The sequence below is a fragment of the Hyaena hyaena genome, unplaced genomic scaffold (assembly GCF_003009895.1).
Source record: "Hyaena hyaena isolate Hyena2069 unplaced genomic scaffold, ASM300989v1 scaffold_670, whole genome shotgun sequence".
In the NCBI taxonomy this organism is placed as follows: Eukaryota; Metazoa; Chordata; class Mammalia; order Carnivora; family Hyaenidae; genus Hyaena; species Hyaena hyaena.
The window spans coordinates 839,093-859,317 of record NW_024081306.1 but is presented as its reverse complement, the minus strand read 5'-3'; the positions used below and the strand labels follow the sequence as shown (position 1 = coordinate 859,317).

At 50.1% G+C, this 20,225-nt stretch overlaps 1 protein-coding gene across 1 annotated transcript in view; it reads right to left on the bottom strand.

The window, feature by feature from the left end:
- Window positions 1-351: 351 nt before the first annotated feature.
- KLF13 (Kruppel like factor 13) overlaps window positions 352-20,225 on the bottom strand; it is a 50,940-nt gene continuing 31,066 nt past the window's right edge. Inside the window, exon 2 of the mRNA XM_039217192.1 lies at window positions 352-6,369. Within this exon, the coding sequence (XP_039073123.1) occupies window positions 6,080-6,369 (290 nt within the window). The 3' untranslated portion in view covers window positions 352-6,079. The remainder of the gene's footprint in view (window positions 6,370-20,225) is intronic.

The following is a 20,225-nucleotide window of genomic DNA, read 5'->3' as shown; positions in this document are numbered from 1 at the left end:
GGGACAAGCACTATGCCCTGCTCAGGAACCTGTCATCACTACCTCACTGAGGTCCACCTTTCTCCTTGATGCCCTTAAGGATAGAATTGTCAGGTTGAGCTTTTTGTGGGGGAGGGAGAAGAGCTGAGGGGTGGAAATGTGACAATCTGAAATAGGCCTGGGTAGGTGGGAGGGGATAGCCAGAGGGGCACCCACTTTCTGCAAAGCCTTCTATTCTGTAAAAGGCCTACAAAATTCAGAGTTGGTTACTGCCCCTAAGGCAATTATATATAGCTGCTGGAGTTGGTCCATTTTGGTCCCTCCCCTCTCCCACCCCGGGCCTCTCCAAGGAACCAGCTCTGGCAAATAAAATAATGAATCATAAATTTTATTTCAAAATGTAAACGTCACTAAACATGCATACACGTTAAAACAATAAAATTTACAATTTAGTTAATTTTTTTTCTTTTTGCATAGGACATCATTACAATATAGAATCTATGCCATACAAAATACATACAAAGTTTTATCCGAGCAAGCCAAGGCCAGATTGGGAACTGTACAACTGTAATACTTCACTGTAGTGATCCAGGAAAGATGAAACGTGGCCTTCGGAAGCATGGTGTGGTGCTGGTTAAAAAGAAAAAAAAAAAGTTCCTACAGAAAAGGAAAATGTGTGCTCCATGGAAATGGTCTTGGACCCTTGGATTCTGCCTTGGGATTTTGGCAAATGATTCCAGAGAAGCTCCATCAATGGCTTTGAATGGGGAAGGGGTCATTTGTGTGGGTCTGGGGGTGGCTGACTCATGCACCCAACACACCCACACAAGCTATTCCTGGCTCTGCGGGAACCACAGCAAGCCCCAGGCCCCACAATGCATAGCTCGTGCTGACGCTGTTGAGCCCTTGGGATCCTCGGCACTAGGCACATGGGCTCCCCAGGCTGAGACTAAGGGGTGAAGCCACCCACCCACCATAGGCACCCTGACCAGGAATGGCCGCCACACTGCTCCCCAGGTGGTTTCTGAGCCACCCTGGGAAATGACCCTCTCAACCCACACAGAGGGCAGGCTGGGGAGGGATCCGGCCAGTACACTGAGCCCTTGTGCTCTGAGTGGGAAGGACAATCTTTAGCCAGACCTGTGGCTGTCTAGTAGGCATTCAGCTCAAGTACTTGGTGGGTTTCTAAATGAGAGCATACAGCATCCTGTCAACATGTCACTAGGAAGCTTCCCCTGAGCCCTGGTCCTGCGGTCCACTCCCCTCCCATCCTGCTCATCTTTAAATAAAGTAGTAAGGTTTTAAAGCTGCATGAGAAGGGGAGAGGCTAGGCAGGGCCAGCAGGATGCACTGCCAAGTCCAACGTTGCTACAGGGGGTCAGTAGAAACCAAGAAACCACGTTATGGCCCCTCTACCCTCATGGATCCGAGGCTCACAGCTCCCACCACCAAATCCAATCTTCTAACCAAGGAGGGACGGGACAGTGAGTGGGGGAAGGGCCTCGCCCTAAATGATGCTCAGGCATTTATCAGTAGTAAGCTGGATTGCACACCCAAATTCTGGTACAAAATTCTCTGGAATGTGTCTTGGACAAACTTTTGAAACCTAGCCCTCAGAATGAGGAATATCAGTCATAAGAACTGGCTCTTCCCAGGGCAACCCTGCATTCAGAAAGTGTTAGCCCACACCTTCCATTTTAGCTTTGGAAAATACAGCCACCAGAATCGCATATGGAATCTTTGGATAGCAAAAAGATGTGGGTGACCTACAAAGCATTTCTTACTGGTCTCAATGTGACCGACACATCAGACCCTTTAAACCTTCCAGCACTGTTTTGACTTAATGACTTTTTAAAAACGGGTTTAAAAAAAATCAGTAATATCTGTCAGAAGTCAAAATAATCAGGAGGCCTGGTAAACAAGCCCAAACCAGGAGTCAAAAACAGGGGATGCTATTGCTCAGATCACGCTTTCCTGTTAGGTGGCACTCCCGCTTGCTACGGCTGAGGATGAAGTCCCCAGGGAGTGCTCGGACCCTGTGTGGTCCACCTTAGCACCTGCTTCTGGCAAGAGAGGAGGCTGGGTCTTCTGAAGACTCTGGGCTGGGCAGCAGAAGGCTCAAATGGAGACCCCAGTTCTGCCACACTCCTCTTGGGACCCTAGAAAGCCACCAGCTCTCTCTTCATGTCCCAGCAAGTGGGCTGTGGGCCACCTGTGGCCCATCTGTCCCTATCTCTGAATCACCTTCCACTGGTCTGAGCTGTGACCCAGGGCACGGTGAGATCTGGGGACCCCACTGCCACTGATGTTTGCACCTGAAGGCTGCACCATGGCGAATCCTGCACCTGCCCGGTTGCATGGCCTCAGAATAAAGGGTGGGGGGTGTCCTGCACCTCAAAGTGCCGTAAGTGGGGGTGTGGTGGGATGCAGGTAGGGCACCTCCAGGACTACATTCCCATCAAGGGCATCACTGCCTGTTCCTCCATAGCACCCTACAGAAGAGGACCTGGGGCCCTTTGTGGAAATGGCTGTGTTCATCTGTTTCTTTCTGGATGGCTATGGATTCAGTGGGCATATGGGGAGTCAACAACTGGTCCCCTAACATGGCTGATGCAAAGAGGGGTTTCCTTATTTGGGACATGAGCTAAACACCAGCCCCCTGATGGTTGAGTCCAGGGTCCCTTTCAGGACTTTTTGGAGGGAAACTCTTCCTTTGTTTAGGCATCCTTCATTTTGAGATCTCTGCCCCCTTGGCCTTTGAGAACAAGTCTGCTACAAAATAAAGGTTTGTGTTTTCACTATTATTTCTAGGAGTCCTATGGGTTCCTCAATCACACTGAAGCGGCAAGCATGGCCATAAACCAGAAAAATGAAAGACCCTGAAATAGACCCAGGCTGGGAAGACATTCTACATTTCAGAAGAAAATGCAGGCTGTTTCAGGAGGGTCTGCCCCTTTCAGTGGGGGCCCAAGGGGGCCAGCTTTCCCAGGCCCACTGGCCCCTTCCACAAGCGCTCATTTCATGATGAGGAGATGCCAGTGAGAGCCCATTTAAACCTTGCCGAGGTTCATGGAGTTTTCCCACCCTTCAAGTGAGATGAATTTTAGCCCCAGATGAGTCGGCATGGTCCCACTGGAGCCCCAGGCCAAGTGCCCAGGGGTGCCAGGCGGGAATTCCCTCCAGGTGCCCTAAGTCAGTACAGGCCTGGCCCCTAACAGAAGGACCGCACCCTGCCATTAGACCAGCACCACTTTGGGAATGAAGACACTCTCATTTGCCAAAAATAGCCAATGCCTGCATATTTCTGTTTTAAGGCAATGTTACCCTTCCATCTATCCGACGGAACAGCCCTGGGTCATTTAGAGGAAAAATTAAATTAAGTGCTCTCTTTGGAAACAGCAAACACCCGCTTTCCCTCCCCCACCCCCCACCCCACCTCTAAAACAAACCAGCTCTTCTTTTATTCCAAGATGACTGGGTTTAGAGTCCTTACTCCCCTTCCTATGTGCAGACAGATGTGGGGTTAGAAACCCTCCTTCTGAGATGCCAGCAGGCAGATCACAAGGAGACTCCTGGCTCCTCCAGAGGACAGCACTGTGTGGCCTCCCAGAGACCCACAGCCCCCTCTCCCTGCCTTCGGGGACCCGTGGACGGTGAGCACACCAAAGGACTTTGGAATAAAATTCCTGAACCTGGAATGTGAGTTCCTGAGACATGAAATGTATTCAGAGTGTGGCTTTCTATGCCTCACACGGAAACAACTTTGGGAAGGGCCTCCGAAGGCCTTCCGGGCCTCACTTTGGAACTGGGCAGGAGGATTTTTCACACTGAGCACTCAGGGTGCTCCTCTGTCCAGGTCTCTACAGGATACTCCACCCTCTCTCCCAGACCAAATGCAAGCAGGCAGCCCAAGTGGGGCCTGGCAGCCAGGGCAGTGAGCTCTACATCTGACCCCCTGGCTCTGCTTGGCTTCCATTCACAGCAAGAACAACACTACTGCCCAACCTGGTACCTAACATGCTACTCGGAAGCCACCACCATGCCATCCGTCAATCCCAGATGACACACAGTGGAGTCAGAAAGGGGCACCCAAGTGCTGCCGACAGCAGACTGCCACCCTTGTGGTCACTATGGACAGAGGGTGCCAGTCCAAAGCAGCGGCCATGGGCTGTGAGCACCAGCCAGGCCTGGGTCTGCAGCTTCTCTGTGTTGCACCCCATGCTGTGACAGGATGGGGGTGGAAGCAGGGTGGCCACAACCAAGGCACTCTGGGCCCAGGAAGCCCATCTACAGCCCTCTGAGGTCCCAAGGGTCATTCCTCCTCACCAAAATGAGCCGAGGTCTCTGCAAGATACCCCAAGTCCACCCCAAACCCACCCCCCCAACACACACACACACGCACGCACGCACGCACACACACACTGTCCTGAGGGCTTGTATTTACAGGCCCCAAATCTCAGGAGGAAGGGAAGGGTGGTGCCTGGGCAGCACTCAAGTGGAACCTCCAAATGTCTGCTGAGGCACGCCATGCGGGAGCCCAGCCTGACCGCTTCACCAGGGCTCAAGGTTAGGGCTCCAGGAGAAACTGCTCAGCTCTCTGCTCTCCCTCTCCTAGTAGAAGAACACTGGCGATGGAGTCCCTGGAGCCCTAATGCACCACAGGCAGAGTGTGGGCCGAGGCCTCCCAGGCAGAGGGGAGAAACGGGAGGAAAGGGAGAAGTCCAGGGGGTGCAAAGCTCATGGAGAAGCTGGAGGTTTGCTAATTCTGAGCTGGGAACACGGTGGGTCTGAGCAAAGTATTTCCCACAACTTTCCGTCTGGTGTTCCCTGGGGAGCAAACAGAATGCACGTTCTCCGACAGCATTTCCCATAACATCTGCTTCACCACTCCCAAAAAGTTCCAAGTCACAATGTTCCGGTCTCTTGCTACAGAACTGTCTCTGTGAAGCACCGAGTGCTGCCACATGCACGGCCATACACATGGGGCCTCTGGCAAGGTGGCCCAACAACCTTCCCCACTGCTTCCAACAAAGGTGTCTTGATAGCAGGGCGGGTCCAGGAGAACACAGGAACTGGAGGCACCAGAGACACTTTCAGACATCTTTGAAGAACACCAGGATTCCCAGCCTCTATTTTCCAGTCAGAGAACATGATAAGAGTGAGAGGTCCCCATGTACCTTCTGCAGGACACAGACTAGCCGGTGTCCCTGTGCAGAGCATGCGACTCAGGCAGGCCAAGGGTGGGGCAGGTGTGACCCAGCTCCTGTCGCATCGGACCTCGGATGGTGCTTGCTGGCTGGGGCTTGCACTTCTGCTCCCAGTGCAGAGAGGCCCAGAGAGAGGCTCCTGGAGGCAAGGACAGGGAGACTTGTACGGCCCTGCAGAAGATGGGCGCCTCTGTGGTCTCCCCAGGTGGAGTGCTTCTTTTGCCCGGCACAGCTTAAGGCATCCCTCTGAATCATCTATGTCCTGAGCCCGGCCGGGCTGCTGGGGCAGAGGCTGGTGGCAGGGAGACTCGGGGCCCCCTGCTGAGGAATCTAGCCTGGAAGCAAATGTCAGTGACCACGTCCACCCAGAACTGACTGATGGACTAACCCACAGGCCAGACGCTGAGCTCCACCTGCATTGCTCGGCTGTAGTCCCCAGTGTGTTCCCGAACCTAACAGAAAACTCCAGAGTGCAAATCTATGTACAGAATAAGGCGGCAGGAAGGGGGTGTCCTCACTGACCTCGTGGAACATGTCCATCCCTGAGAAAGGGGGGAGGGGCTCAACACCACTGAATCTCACCTTCGTGGGTATGTCTATTGTGCAATTTGTGGATGATGTTTTTTGAAAATTTTTTGTTTTTTTTTTTTTACAAATTTGACACCTGAGGTGAAGAAAATTGTCTGTTGTGTTGTTGTTATTGACTCCAGAAAGTTCTTTCTTTCTTGTTACAAAAGGAAAAGACACGGCATCACGAAAGGAAGGGCGAGCTTCTGCTCATGGCTGTAGTAGGGGCAGAGGGTCCTCAGCCTGCCCGGGGTAGGCGGGGCCCGCGGAGGGGAGGGCGGGGCCCCGCGGAGGGGTGGGCGGGGCTGTGCTGCAGCGGCCAGAGCTCAGGGCGAGCTGGCCGGGCTGATGGTGGGGCTGCTGGCGTCCGAGCGGCTGTAGTCGCTGAGGGAGCCGGTCCGCGAACCCCCGCTGCGCCGCTGCAGCATGCCCGGGTGGAAGTTGGCGTGACGGCGCGCGTGCTTCGTCAGGTGGTCGCTGCGCATGAAGCGCTTCTCGCAGATGGGGCAGCTGAACTTCTTCTCACCCGTGTGCGTACGGTAGTGCCGGGCCAGCTCGTCGGAGCGCGCAAACTTCTTGTTGCAGTCCTGCCAGCTACAGGCGAAGGGCCTCTCACCTGCGGGGCGACAGGGGAGAGCATCAGTCCGATCCCGGCCCTGCCCTCCACGCGGCCTGCTCCTCCCCACCCTAACTGCCTCCCCTCCTTCTCCACCGGACTGTGACCAACCCATCGGGGCAAACATCTGCCATGCTGGTGCTCTCCAGCCAGAACCGGAGGAAGGCAGCAGACATCTCCCAGGATGAAATGGCAGCTTCTCAGTAACTGTGGTAGCAGGGCCCAAGGCCCAAGGCGGTGGCAATCCCAAGCACACGGCAGTCAATGCCCCCCAATAGCCTGTGCAGCCACCCTTGGCCCTAGCCCGAGGGGAGCTCAGGCCCATCTTCAGTCCCTGAGATTAGGAATCAGGAGTAAAGGGTCTACCGCCCAGGGAGGACTTGCAGGCCTACCAGGGTCCAGCTGCCTCACACTGGGGTAAGGGAGCCGCACTCTAGAGCCCCACACCCTCGCAGGGCCAAGAGACAATTCCCAACCCTGAGTGCTCTACCACTATTCGGATCCTCCTTCATCAATCACAGGAGGAACCTGGACGAGGCAATTTGCTTCTCATATTGCTCTGTCTCTTACAGACGTTCCAGTGTGGCCAACAGGCAACAGCCAGGAGAGCAAGAGGCTGCAACAGGCTCTTGCAGACCCAAACACAGTGACAGACAAGGGTGGATACCCAAAACACTCCTTGAGAGGGGAAATAACAAAGGTAGACTTCAATGAGGACCTCACCCCCTCCCATCCCTCAGAGCAAGGAATAGGCCATCATTTATCCAGGCAAACTCTGAACCACACACAAAAAAAATGACATAAACTGCTCAGGGAGAACCAGCAGGAGCTCCTGGTACCCCAGAATACAGCCCTTATGATACTGGGCATGGCCACAGAGCCACTCTTTCCATTCTGTCTCTCCCCCTCCCCCTCCTCCCTGGCCCTAAAGCCTTTAGCTAGTCCTTGAAGCTGGCCCACCTGTGCCCCGTAGAGGAAATCCATGCCACCCACCCTAAATGAGCCCATCAAATTTAAATATAAACAAACACTCAAGGATGGCCAGGTGGCCAAGGAAAACCAGCAGTGCAAAAGGGAAAGGCCAAGAGCAATAAAACAAAGCTGACTCCAGAGGAAAAAGAGTAAAGCCAGGAGACAGAAGAGAATGTCAACCTAAAAATTCAAATTAGTATTCTGAGAAAATTTTCAGACAAAATTTCATGCATAAAGTGAACACAATACCATCAAAAGGAAGTTCAGAGAACAAAAATGGTGTTTAGAAATTGAGAGTATTATTGCCCACATAAAAATTTCATAGAAAAGCTGGAAATATACTGAAGGAAATATCCCAGAAAAATGGAACATCAAAAAAGCTCTGAAAATATGTGAATGTTGTAGTGTTCTCTGCCTCCTAGTAATGCTGGAACTAAGAGCTATGCGTGGCTGTATTGTTCTTACTGATTTTATAGGGGTTTTTCGGGGAGGGGGAGGGTATGGGAGGGATTCAAAACCAAGACAGCAAACCATCATTTCCCAAAACTATCTGATAGTTACAAATGATAGTTCAGAGTTACAGGGAATCAATCCTAGGGGTGCAATATATTTAAATAATTTATGTTCATTAGAAAAAAGAAAAGAAGATGGGGCGCCTGGGTGGCTTAGTCGGTTAAGCGTCCAACTTTCGCTTAGGTCATGATCTCGCGGTTCGTGGGTTCGAGCCCCGCGTCGGGCTCTGTGCTGACTGCCAGCTCAGAGCCTGGAGCCTGTTTCAGAGTCTGTATCTCCCTCTCTCTCTGACCCTCCCCTGCTCATGCTGTCTCTCTCTCTCTCCTAGAAATAAATAAAAAATATTTAAAAAAAAAAAAGAAGAAAATGGAAGAGAGTAAATTACCAAAGAGACAAGAAAATAGTATCTGTCAGAATCAAAAAACAGAAGAATAACATGGAAAGGGCTGGCAGAGACGTGGGAAGGGTAGTAAGTAAAGGCTCCTGCTGCAAGAATTTCTGCAACGCTGCAAGAATTTCTTCAATGTCAGAACACTGGGTAAAATGAAGAGAGCACAAAACTTATTAGAAAGAGGTGAGAAGCAAACACCAAATCATCCATGAGGGAATACCAAAATTATTCTAAATCACACTGGATGCTAGATGACAAAGAAACAGGGTCTTCCAAGTTTACCTCTCAAACTCCAGCAAAAAGAGGAAAAAGAAAAGAAAAGAAAAAACAAGAAGTCAGAGAAGTTAGTGAAAAATGAAAGGGTGTCACAGGACATCAGTAAGGCAGAGACCTGGGGGCCACAGAGGCAGGATTCACAGGGGGATAGTTCCAAGAAGAAGGTGAATTCCATGCATCAGAGAGTATGATCAAGAGGATGAATAAACTTCAGGACATGGTGAAGGTACATCATTCTTTGGTTAAAAGAAAAAAGATAGGCAATTAAAAACTCCAGGAAAAATAGAAGACATGCCAGAAAACTGGGATCTAAATTTGAAGCAAACTAAAGTGCTACAAGATATGAGCCATCAGGGAAGAGTTCTGAGCCAAACATTATTCTATGGCTTTTTGTATGTTATATTTATCTTTCACAACAACTCCAGGAGGCAGCAGGAGGGAATGAAATCCTACTATGGGCCCTGACATATGGAAGCAATCCTTACACAGTCATGGTCATGTGAACTCTAGCACTAGTTGTCAGTATTTAGAATCAATGTTATAGACATAGCCCATACAACTGACTCATAGCCCCAGTAGAGAATGTGAATTTAAAAGATATGCACAGTCAAAGGAAATTTCTAAATGAGGTTAAAGTTATAAGGATAATCAACAACAAAAAATTAAAATAATAATAAACCCATCAGTTCAGGAGGAGGTGGGGGCAGGAGTAGGAATAAATTTCATGGCAGGGAGATAACAGATTGTATATAAATCTGATACATCAAGGAACAGTAAGAAAAAAACCAAAAAACATATAATTTATTTATGGCAGTAACTATCAAGACAACTAAAATCAGAGCAGTGTTGCTCTGTGGGAAGTGAGGCCACATTGGGAACAGAATTTTTTATTGTTGTAAGCTCTTCTGTGTTACCTGTCTTTTTAGAATTGAATACATTGTTAATTGGTTCTGGGGTGGGGGGGAATCTTGTCAACAAAAAAGTTTGAGAAATGCTACATGCTAAATCCAGTCTAGGAACTTCACAATGCACACTGGTCATTAAATGTTTGGAAAGATCCAGCATTAAACACAACAGTTTCATTTTCACGTGACTAGGTGCTGAGTTCAAGAGCTTGGTGTGCCATGTGTGACAGATGAGGCTTAGACCTGTCCTCATAATGTATTCATGTGTGTGGCCTCAGATAAGCACCCCATTGCCTATGGTGGGGTAAAGAGTGCCCTCCAAAAAGATGTCCCAGGCCTAATCCCTTGAACCTGTGATCTTATTTGGAAAATAAAATTTGGATCTTATTATTTGGAAAAAGGGTCTTTGTAGATACAATTAAGGTAAGGGTCTTGAAATGAGATCACAAATGTCCTTTAGAAAAGAGGAGAAAGGGAAAGGACACAGAATAGAGGGCCAAACGATGACAGAGGAAGGGATTGGAGTGATGCATCTATAAGCCAAGAAACTCCAAAGATCGTAGGGCAGACCCCAGAAGCTAAGAGAGAAGCATGAAATGGATTCCATCTCCCACCCCCACCCACCCCATTTTGCTCCACCCCCAGAGCCTTCAGAAGGAAAAGAGGTAGGCAAGGTAGTGAGGTATAAACACCTTGATCTTAGACTTCTGCCCTCCAAAACAGTGAGAGAGTGCATTTCTGTTGTTTTAAGCCACCCAGTGTACGGTAATTTGTTATGGTAGCCATAGGAAATGAATATACTGCCACATCCTCATAGTGGAGTACACATGGTGACTCCATGGGCTCACATACAACCAGACCTTGGCACTGTGCCTGACATATGCCTAATGCTACCTGTGAAATGTTAGCTATTATTATTGCTCTTATCCACTAGTTTTCACACCTGTGTCTTCACAAATTTAGGCCCGTGGTGGGAGTAGGGGAGGACCAATACAAATTCAGACTCACCCTTGCTTTCTAGTAAGCCCTGGGCCCTCATTGGGAGCTTATCCTTTATGTTTGCAGCTCTGGGAAGCATGTGAGGGGTACAATTATAGACAGGTTACAATGTTCTATGGGCCACAGAAAACTGTAGCATCCAACAGGATGGGATGCTGGGACCAGGTAGCCCGGAGTGGCAGAAGGCAAGGAAAGTCTAGCATCACCCCTAGGCCAGCACACAGCTCTTGATCCATCTGGGTATCAGGAGCTCGGCATTTTTATTGAGCACAGACTTGCTGTCTGGCCCTGGGGACAGGGTCTTTAAGCAGACAGAGTCCCTCCTGTTCTATCCTTAAAAAAAATTTTTTTTTAATGTTTATTTATTACTGAGAGACAGAGAGACACAGAATCTGAAACAGGCTCCGGCCTCTGAGCTGTCAGCACAGAGCCCAACACAGGGCTTGAACTCACAGACCACAACATCATGACCTGAGCCGAAGTCGGACTCCTAACTGACTGCCACACAGGCACCACTCCCCCCACCCCCAGCCCCATTCCGTCCTTTATACCTCTGTCAGCCCATTCCAGGAGGGCAGATGGCAATAAACAGATGAATAAAACACTTAGAAGTTATGATTCATATTGGCTAGGAGTAGCACCAGGGTTTGGCTGGGCTGGCCTCTACATGGTGACATTCAAGCAGCACCCAGGAGGCTGATGAGGAGCAGCCAGAAGAATCGAGAACAGATGGGGGAAAGGTAGCCTGGACAGGGAGACAGAATCACCCACAGTGGCATGCATACTTGTAGTGAGGGACCAAAAATGTATTTGTTTATGTGGGTTATATCTACTGATATTTATCATGTTAGAAATTAAAACTGAAAACCAATTTAAACAAGCACACATTCTTGTAGCTGTCAGGGAGATGTCATCACACACATGTAGCTTCTGGAATATTCCATCATATTCTTTTTGAGAGAATAAGGGACAAATAATGTTATTATTTTGAAAATAGTTTTGACCTCGTGGCCTCCTGGAAGTGTCTCAGATACCTACAGGTGTCTCTGGGCCGAGTGAGTATACCAGGGAGTGGACCCAGGATGGAGTGGGGGCCCAGCAGGGAGTTGGCCCCACCGGACTAAATGAACCGTAGCTTCCCTCCTGTTGGGCTCAAATTCTGCATCTGCCACCTCTTGGCCATGTGACACGGAGACACAGCAGTACCATAGGGCCACCACAAGGAGAGTGCTCAGTCTAGCTCGGAAGTGACACTAGCCCTCAAAGGGCAGGAAACCTGATCAGGGATTCCAAAACCCGGAAGGGAGCTCAGTCCGCATGCAGCATCCTGCCTGGTGCCCAAGGCTGGGATGGGCCCACTCCAGTCCCCCTGCCCTCACTTTCCAAAGAAGACAGGGCTGCAGCTGTGGGACAGAATGGTGAGAGGGCCTTGGGAGAGGGAGGGAGAGTGAGAGCAAAGGGGTAGAGGTCAGGTCTTGTGGGGTACAGGGTGCACAGGGAGGGGGTGAAGGAAGCTGGGTGGGAAAAGGCTGGGGTCACTGTAGGGAGCTGGGGAGTGGCCAGGGTGCAAGTGGCAGGACTTTGAGACAGGGATAATTGGTCAGTATAGGGCGGGGTGCTGCTGGTGCACGGTGAGGGGGGCAGCTGGGCGGCGGGGGCGCCTGGGCCAAGGGCTCACGGGGTACAGGGCGGGGGTTACATAAATGTTCCTTGGCGCCGCAATGAGGCTGTGAGAGCGATTGCCTCATCTTATCAGGAACACTGCGTCCCACATGCTCCTCTTGCCCAAGCCACAGGCCTGGGCTGGGACAGTATGTTCCTCCCAGAAGCCGCAAGAGGCCAGGCTGAGAGCACAGGGGCTTTCCTCCGACCCAAGCCCCTGATGGAGCACCCAGCCCAGGGCCTGCCCCCTGCCCCCTTCCCAGCAGCCGCACCTGCACATGCAGCTTGAGAAGTGTGCATGTTCCAGCTCAGGCTCTGAGCCATCAAGAGACTCCCTCCTGCTCTGACCCCTGTCCAAAGGACATGCTCCCAATTATCTCAATTGCACCAATGAGTTTGGGCCAGACTGCAAGCTCTCATAGGTGAGTAGGTCTCTCCTGGCTCCAACAGCATCTGCACACGGCAGTTGTCAGCTGTGAGCCTCTTGTGGGCAGTCCTGGGGGGCCTTTTGCATTGCTCCCAGTACCTCACACAGAGCAGGATCCAGAACAATGTCTGTAGACTAGCGCCTCTTCTGCCTGTGGCAGTAAGTGCCCTCCCCTGTTGGCCCCCTTGGCCTCCTTCTGGCTCTTCTCAACTCAGGCTGGCTGTACCAGCCAAGGCTCTAGGAAGCCTGGCTGAGCTCCCCTCTGTGGAAGAAGGGAGGGGACCATCTCTGGACAGGGGGACCCTGGGAAAAAGGGTAGATGGATCCATCAACTTAACAGGGGTGCCTAAGATCACATGACCAGACCTCAGTGAGCACAAGGAATCCACATGGGTGTGTGCCTGGAGAGCGATGGTGAAGGGCAGGTCTGGTCAGAGAGACAGAGGGAGGCTTCCACAGAGATGCACCTTTTCCCAGGCTCCCAGGCTGCAGTACCCCGGTCCTGGAAGGAATGGGCTGTGACTCATCAATAGATAGCTGTGTTCTGTGGCCCTTGGCATGGGGCCAATTCCAGCTCCCCCCACCTCAAGACTGCCATGTTTTTCGCTCCAGGGAGTCCCTCCTGTTCAACCTCCCATTCTGGGACAGCTTGGGAGATGGCCAACCACTGGGGCCAATCAGCTGCCAGCCTCCAAGGAAACCCAGGCCAATAGGCAGCTTCGGGGTCAATAGAAAGGCCTGTTCCCATTATGGAAAACAGACTTCCTTTCTTTAGGAGGCCACTGGCTATTCCACTGGTACTGAAAATGCCCCTGGTTTATAGACCCACATGAAGCTGACATGTGGATGCCCTTTCCTAGGAAGCTTCAGCTGTAAGCGCTTACCAGCTATGGTGCAAGTGGAGGAGGTGAAGCCCCACTCAGTGGGGACCCCTCTTGTCCTAGGACTCTGCCTGTAGCCAAAGGGGCTTTCTGCATGGAAGCAGCCCCTGCACCCCCCACCCCCACCACCTGCACTCCTACTCATTTGTTGATGGCTTCAGGGGTTGCCATCTCGCCTGTTTCTACTGTAAGGGTTAAGTGGGAGCACATACATGCTCAAAGGAGATATACCACTATTACCAATTGGGGGGTTGCTCCTAGGCTCCTGAGATCCTCGGGCAGGGGGCTCTCCTGAGCAAGTCAGTGGCAAATGACACGTTAGAGCCCCACACCACTTTGTGTTCATCTTTGCTGGAACAGCCACAGCCAGGGTCTTGCCCCTGACCCAGGTCACTCTGGTCTCGTGCTACCGTTATGGGCACACAGGTGTTGTTGATCACCTGCTACCTTATACTCCTGCACAAGCAGAGGGGAGATGGCACCTGGCTGTGTAGCAACACACAGCCTTGGGGGCACAGTTCAAACAAAATCTGCCTTCCTACAATAGATGCAAGTATATTTTTGAGGTACACATTTTAGGTACTGTTTTGCTTTATTTTGGAATAGGAGAACTTGATCCTAAAATTCATACAGAAAAACAAATAAATAGAAACAGCTAGGAAAACTCTCAAAAAAGAATACTGTGAGGGTACCAGACTGCCAGGCATTCAATATACTGCCACAGAAGCTGAAAACTGACGGATGGGGAGGGGCGGCCAGAACTAGACCCAAAAACAGTGGTAAACACGCTTAGCACAAACTGCCACCTCAGATGGGCGGAGGGGAGAAAGTCCAAAAAATGTGTAAGGACAACTAAGTCCTTTCTGGAAAGAAAGTAAGGACCATGCTAGGATATAAGTTCTTTCAAGGAATCAAAGTCCAGTAGCCATAAGTGAAAAGACTGAGAAGTCTGACTACAAAAGTATAAAATACTTCTCCATGGATAAAGCGACCATAAGCAAAGGCAAAAGATAAATGACAATCTAAGAAAAAAATATTTGCAGTTCATATCACAAAGGCCTAACCTCCAATATAGAATAAGAACGCAGAAATTAAAAGGAAAAAACCAACACCCAATAGAAATATGGGCAAAGGCCATTAGGCAGTTGATCAAAAGAAAACACAAATGACTCTCAAACATCTGAAAAGATGCTCAACCTCACTCATCAGGGAGCAAATACCAACAAAACCACACTGAAATCCTACTTTTTACCTGTCAGAGAGCAAGGACGCAGGAACGAGCACTCCCACACTTCGCCAGTGGAAGTACAAAGTACCCCAACCCCTCCAGAGGGTGACGTGGTGAAGCTGACCCCAATTACAAATGTGTGCAACCTCTGACCCCACAAAACAACTTTTGGGAACCTACTCTATAGACACACCTGCACACCTAGAAAATGGGAAATGTGTCTGGTCATTCAATGCAGCAAAAGCTTCAAAACAATTCCTGTCCTCTGGCTGGGGCCCGTGAAATAAGTTATGGAACTCCCACATGATGGAACACTATGAAAAAGAAGTAGAACGGGTTTTCTGAACAGATGCAGAGAGACCTCTAAGGCGGTACTGTTGAGGGAGGAAAGCAAAGCTCTGAGCAGAAGCAACGGTGAGTGTACACGTGTGCATTTGTGTGCAGAAAGGTCCTCTGGGAGAATACAGAGACTACCTGGGGACAGAGGGCTGGAAGGACTAGGGAGGGGGTGCCTTGAAAACTGCATAAATCTCCTGGATTTCAAAACACGCAAATGTATTTACCTATTCAAAGAAGTAAAAACAAGAATCCATAGCAAACTAGGAAATGTTTGCCACAAATAATGCAAATTTTTTTAAATGTTTTATTTATTGTTAAGAGAGGGCATGAGTAAAGGAGGGGCAGAGAGAGAGAGGGAGAGAGAGAATCCCAAGCCAACTCCACACTGTCAGTACAGAGCCCAACAGGGGGCTCGAACTCCCAAACCCAGAGATCGTGACCTGAGCTGAAGTTAGACATTCAACAAATGAGCCACCCAGGTGCCTCAATAATGCATATTTTAAAACAGGAGCTGAAGGAACAACCCTGTGCGAGTTCCTGGCCAGACTCATTCACACCACATGTGGTCGTGCATGAGCCTCAGCACATTCCGAATACAATCCCCAGAGCTTCCCTTAAAATAGTCTCCTTAGAATGGGGGAGGGGGCAGGGGAGCTCCTTGGAATATGAGAAATTCAAAAATAGCAATGAAGTCCAATCTACCTTTCTGGAGGGTGCTCCTGGGACAGGACCTCCAGGGCTTGAGACCCCAGGTCACTCTGCAAAATTATTTTGCTGGAGGGCGCTCCCTCATCAATGGTTTGACAGACAAGGCAAGGGAGAAGAATCTGATGACAGCAGCAGATCCAGAGCTGTAACTCTAAGTGCTAGAGGCTGCTTCAGGCTCCTATTTACCATGCTCCTGTCGTAACTATCCCTGGGTCTGCCCTCACAGGACTGAGGAGAACCAGCCTCGGTGGCAGGGCCAGGCGCTGGCTGCTGGTGAGGTGCTGCCAGGTGAGTTCGTCCAGCTGTCAGGACAAAGACCACAAGTTCAAGGCAGGAGAATCAGTCCCCTCTGCCAGGGACTGGTAAGGAGGTGGGAACTAGGGAACGGCTGCAGGCCGTTCTTTGAACTCTTTGAAGAGTTTTTCTCTTGGACCAATAGAAAGGAAAAGGAAGGGAGGGAAGAAAGACAGAGGGCCAGGCACGGGTGGGGTGGGGGAAGTGGGCACAGTACAGAAAAGCCTCCGGCAGGCTGTGCCGGGCTGTGACGTGTCTGGGGTGGCACCAGTCATTGATGGCCACATGGGGAGGTCCGCAGAGACTCATAGAGAAGCCAAATTGCTCCTAGACACAGACAAGCCTTCCGCCAACCTGAGGCTGCCTGCACTACCCAGTCCCCAAAGAAATGAAAATCATCAAGGTCAGCCAGGGCCCCTGGGAGAGGGCATGGAGCAGAGCAAACGACCCCCTTCCTGCAGCCATCTGCCAGCATGCACAACCAGCTACCTACTCTGTACCCCAGGGCCCCATGCCCACACCCAGGGCTCTCTAGGCAACAAGGGAGGGGCCCTTCACTTTGGCAACCATTCTGTCCACTTCCTCTTCCTGTATTCCCCCTCCCCCAGTCTTCATTTCCTCACTCCCATCCTCTCCCCTTTGCCCCCTAGGGGTGGTCCTGCTGGCAGGGCCCCAGCCTGGCCCCAGCTGCCCTGGTGGTGGGCACAGTCCACAGTGCAGACATCTGCAAGCACAGAGCTTTGCAGGGATGCAGCCTTTACTATTGGCATGCGCAAGCTCATGTGACTCTACCATGAGGGACAGGAAGGTATCAAGATCTCAGATATGGGGACTAAAGATGGACAGTCAACATGACCTCACCAAGGCCACCCTCCCAGAATGGCTGGCCCTCCCAGTCCAGATTTCACTTAGAAGAGGACATTCTCACAGCCTCTCCCCACCATGGAATAGGAAATGCTCTGACAAGCTGCCCAAGTTGACCTCGGCCATTAGCATCCCGAGAGGTAAGAGCCCAAAAGGGACCGTCAAAGCCAAGGGCCCATCTCATAGATAAAGGCACTAAGGCTCAGCACATACACTGTAAGGTGCCACCCTCGTCACCTTGGGGCCTCCAGCTTCCCAGGGAAAGGAGCTTCCCAGCAGCACCCCTGGCCCAGTTAAGCTGCACTGGCCACTCTGCCTGCTGGGGACCTTGGCAGGCAGTCACCAGTCCCTCTGCGGCACGTGGCCACACCTAACGTGTGAAGAGCTGGGCAGCTCCTTTCCAAGAGGCCCTGCCTGCCTGCCTGTCTGAGGTCTGAGCACAATGAGGCAGTACGTGGCCCCTGGGGAGCATGCGCTCATCTCCAGACCCAGCACACACCTGGCCCGCTCCAGGTACTCAGAGCAGGGGGCCATTTCCTTCAGGGGAAAAACATCACAAGTTTTCAAACAGAATATAGCAAAACAATGTATTTGTCAGAGTTGGTTTCATAAAGCAAATAAATCAGAATAAAAATAAGTAAGTCATTTTTCTATAGTCCTAAAATGCTTTTAGTTTTTGAAGGAACTAATGAAGGGGGGAAAAAACCCAGTCACTGACCTACCTTTTCTAGAACAGCTGAAGAGCACTGAGGAACTGCTCCAGACATGCCAGGAGTAGCCTCTCCTTCAGTAGCCCAGGTCACCAGACCCCAGCAGAGCCTCAGTCACTTGGACAATTTATACCCAGTGTTTTTCAGGAACACTCTTTTATTCAAAAGAACCACTTGCAGAGAACAGGCTACTGGAACAGTAAGCCAGAGGACTTGCTCCTCAGGAAACTGGAGTTCCTGGCCTGGCCATCTCCCCACCTGGAGAAACCCAGGCTGTTGTGGAGAAAGAGCATTTCCAGGGCCTTTTGAGGCTCAGGATACCAAGGCCAGCCCCTTCCCTGTCACAAGGCCTGCCCACCACTTCTCGGAGCCTGTCTCTTCCTCCTCACAATCTGCTTAGTACTCAGCCCTGATCCTATGTCCTTCTCCAGCCTGGCCTAGAACAGGTCACTAAGGGAGCTGACCCTGAGGACACCAGCCAGGGAGAAAAGCAGACACCACTCTGCATTCCAACCCCCACAGTCCCCCAGAGTAACCCTACTTCAACAGCTCTGCAGGGGGACGCTATGATCCAACGCTACCTGGGTCAGCCTGATGCCAAGGGAGGGCTCGTGATAGCTGGGGCAAGCTGCCCACCCCTGAGGTAGGGTGTGGGAGACTAGGTGCTCCTTGGTGTTACCCCTCATGTGTTGAGGTTAGGAAAGCAGACAAAGGAAGGGTTGGCATGGAGGCTGCCTGCCTGATCCTCTCTAGAGTCTCATAAGTCACAGACAGGGGCCCACTTATACATAGTCTCATTCCAACCAAGAAAACAGACCTCAGAGCAGCTAAGCCCCTCTGTCCCAATGCCTGTAGGAAATGCGCATGCCTCAGAGCCAGAGCTGCAGGAAGGAAACACAGCCATTATCTTGGGAAGACAGGATTCACATGTGACTGTCCTTTCTGCATTCCTACACTTTTCAACTGAGCTGCTGTTTGCTATCAGAAAGGGTACAGTATGTTATCTCACGAAGTCGAATGTATACACATCTATCTATACATGTGTATTTATGGATATAGATGACAAACTTCTATTCTGAAATAATAATGGCTCACCCAAAGCCCAGCTCACTAACTGGGCCCACTACTATAGAACCCAGCACCTCAGGCCTCTGGTGAGGGAGTAGCACTAAGTTACACGCATGGGTGCACGTGCCCGGAAAGGTCAAAAGACCACATGCCAGAAATTTCATAAAGGTGTTTTCCCCCCTTTTGCTAAGGGTTACAAAACACATTTGAAAATTTCCGTTCCCAACGTCCCATGTAGAACAGCAATAATAAAATACTAATGATTTCTGCCAGCAGGCAGCCAGAAGCCACCCCAGACAAGAGCTCTAGAGGTCTCCTATCCACTTCACACACACACATGCACACACACACATATTCTCCTGAAGGGACATACAGAGAGATCAACTCCCACCGCCAAATACTTCCAGATCTTGGACTGCAAAAGTCGTCCAGGTGAGCCAATGTGATGAATGGATTCATGTGACACGACCCCAAAGAACAGACATGTCCATTTCTTTCCCCTCTATTCTGATGGTCACATCACAATGTGTCTCCAAGGGAACCCAGGAGCGCCTTCCCTGAGCTGAACAGAGTGACTCATGTCAAGCTCCTTGACCACCTTTTCCTTTGCAATCTCAAAGGGAGCATTCCCCTGCTCCGAAGGTAAGAGGGCTGTCACCAGTCCTGTTCTGGGAGTATGCGATCTACTGCACACAGGCCCTGTCAAGCTGTTGACAGCCCAGGAATAACATTTCAGTTGTTCTTTTCAGAGATTTTCTTAAACTACAAGGACATGAATCTGGAATCCACAATTAAAGATTCAGGCCTATTTACTTGATAAAAATGTTCATTTGAGGCTGACCACAAGTTAAAGGAAGCTCATATTTAGAATATGTAAAGAACTCTTAAATCTCAACAATAAGCAAACATCTGATTTTAAAAATGAACAAAGGATCTGAACTCAACCAAACAAGTTGTTGCAGATGGCAAACAACTATGTGAACAGATGCTCAATGTTGTCATTAAGGAAATGCAAAGTAAAACAATGAGGAGGCACCATACATTTATGAGAATTCCCCAAATTCTCCAAAACCGACAATACTAAAAGCTAGTGGAGCAACTGGAACTCTCTTTCACTTCTGGCAAGAATGTGGTGCAATCATTTTATAAGACGGTTGACAGTTTCTTATAAAGTTAAATAGAGACTCACTCTACAACCAAGCAACCCCAGCCCTAGGCATCTAGCAAGTGAGCTGAAAAGCCATCCACAAATGTTTATAGCAGATTTATTCATAATCAGTGAAATCCACAAGTAGGCACTTTCTACAGGTAAATGGATAAACAAGTTGTGGTATATCCATACAATGGAAGACTACTCAGTGATGACAAGAAAGGAGCTATTGATTCACAAACACAAAAATGGTTGAATCTTAAACGCATTTTGCAAAGTCAAAGAAGCTAGACCCAGAAGTCTATATATTATATGAATCCATTGATACGACATTCTGCCAAAGGCAGAACTGTAAGAAACACAACAGGGATTGTCGGAGTTGGGGAAATCAGGAAATGGCTGACCTCAAAGGAGAATTTTTAGAGTAATGGAACTGTCCTGCCTGGTCCTGGAGTGGTGGATACAAGAC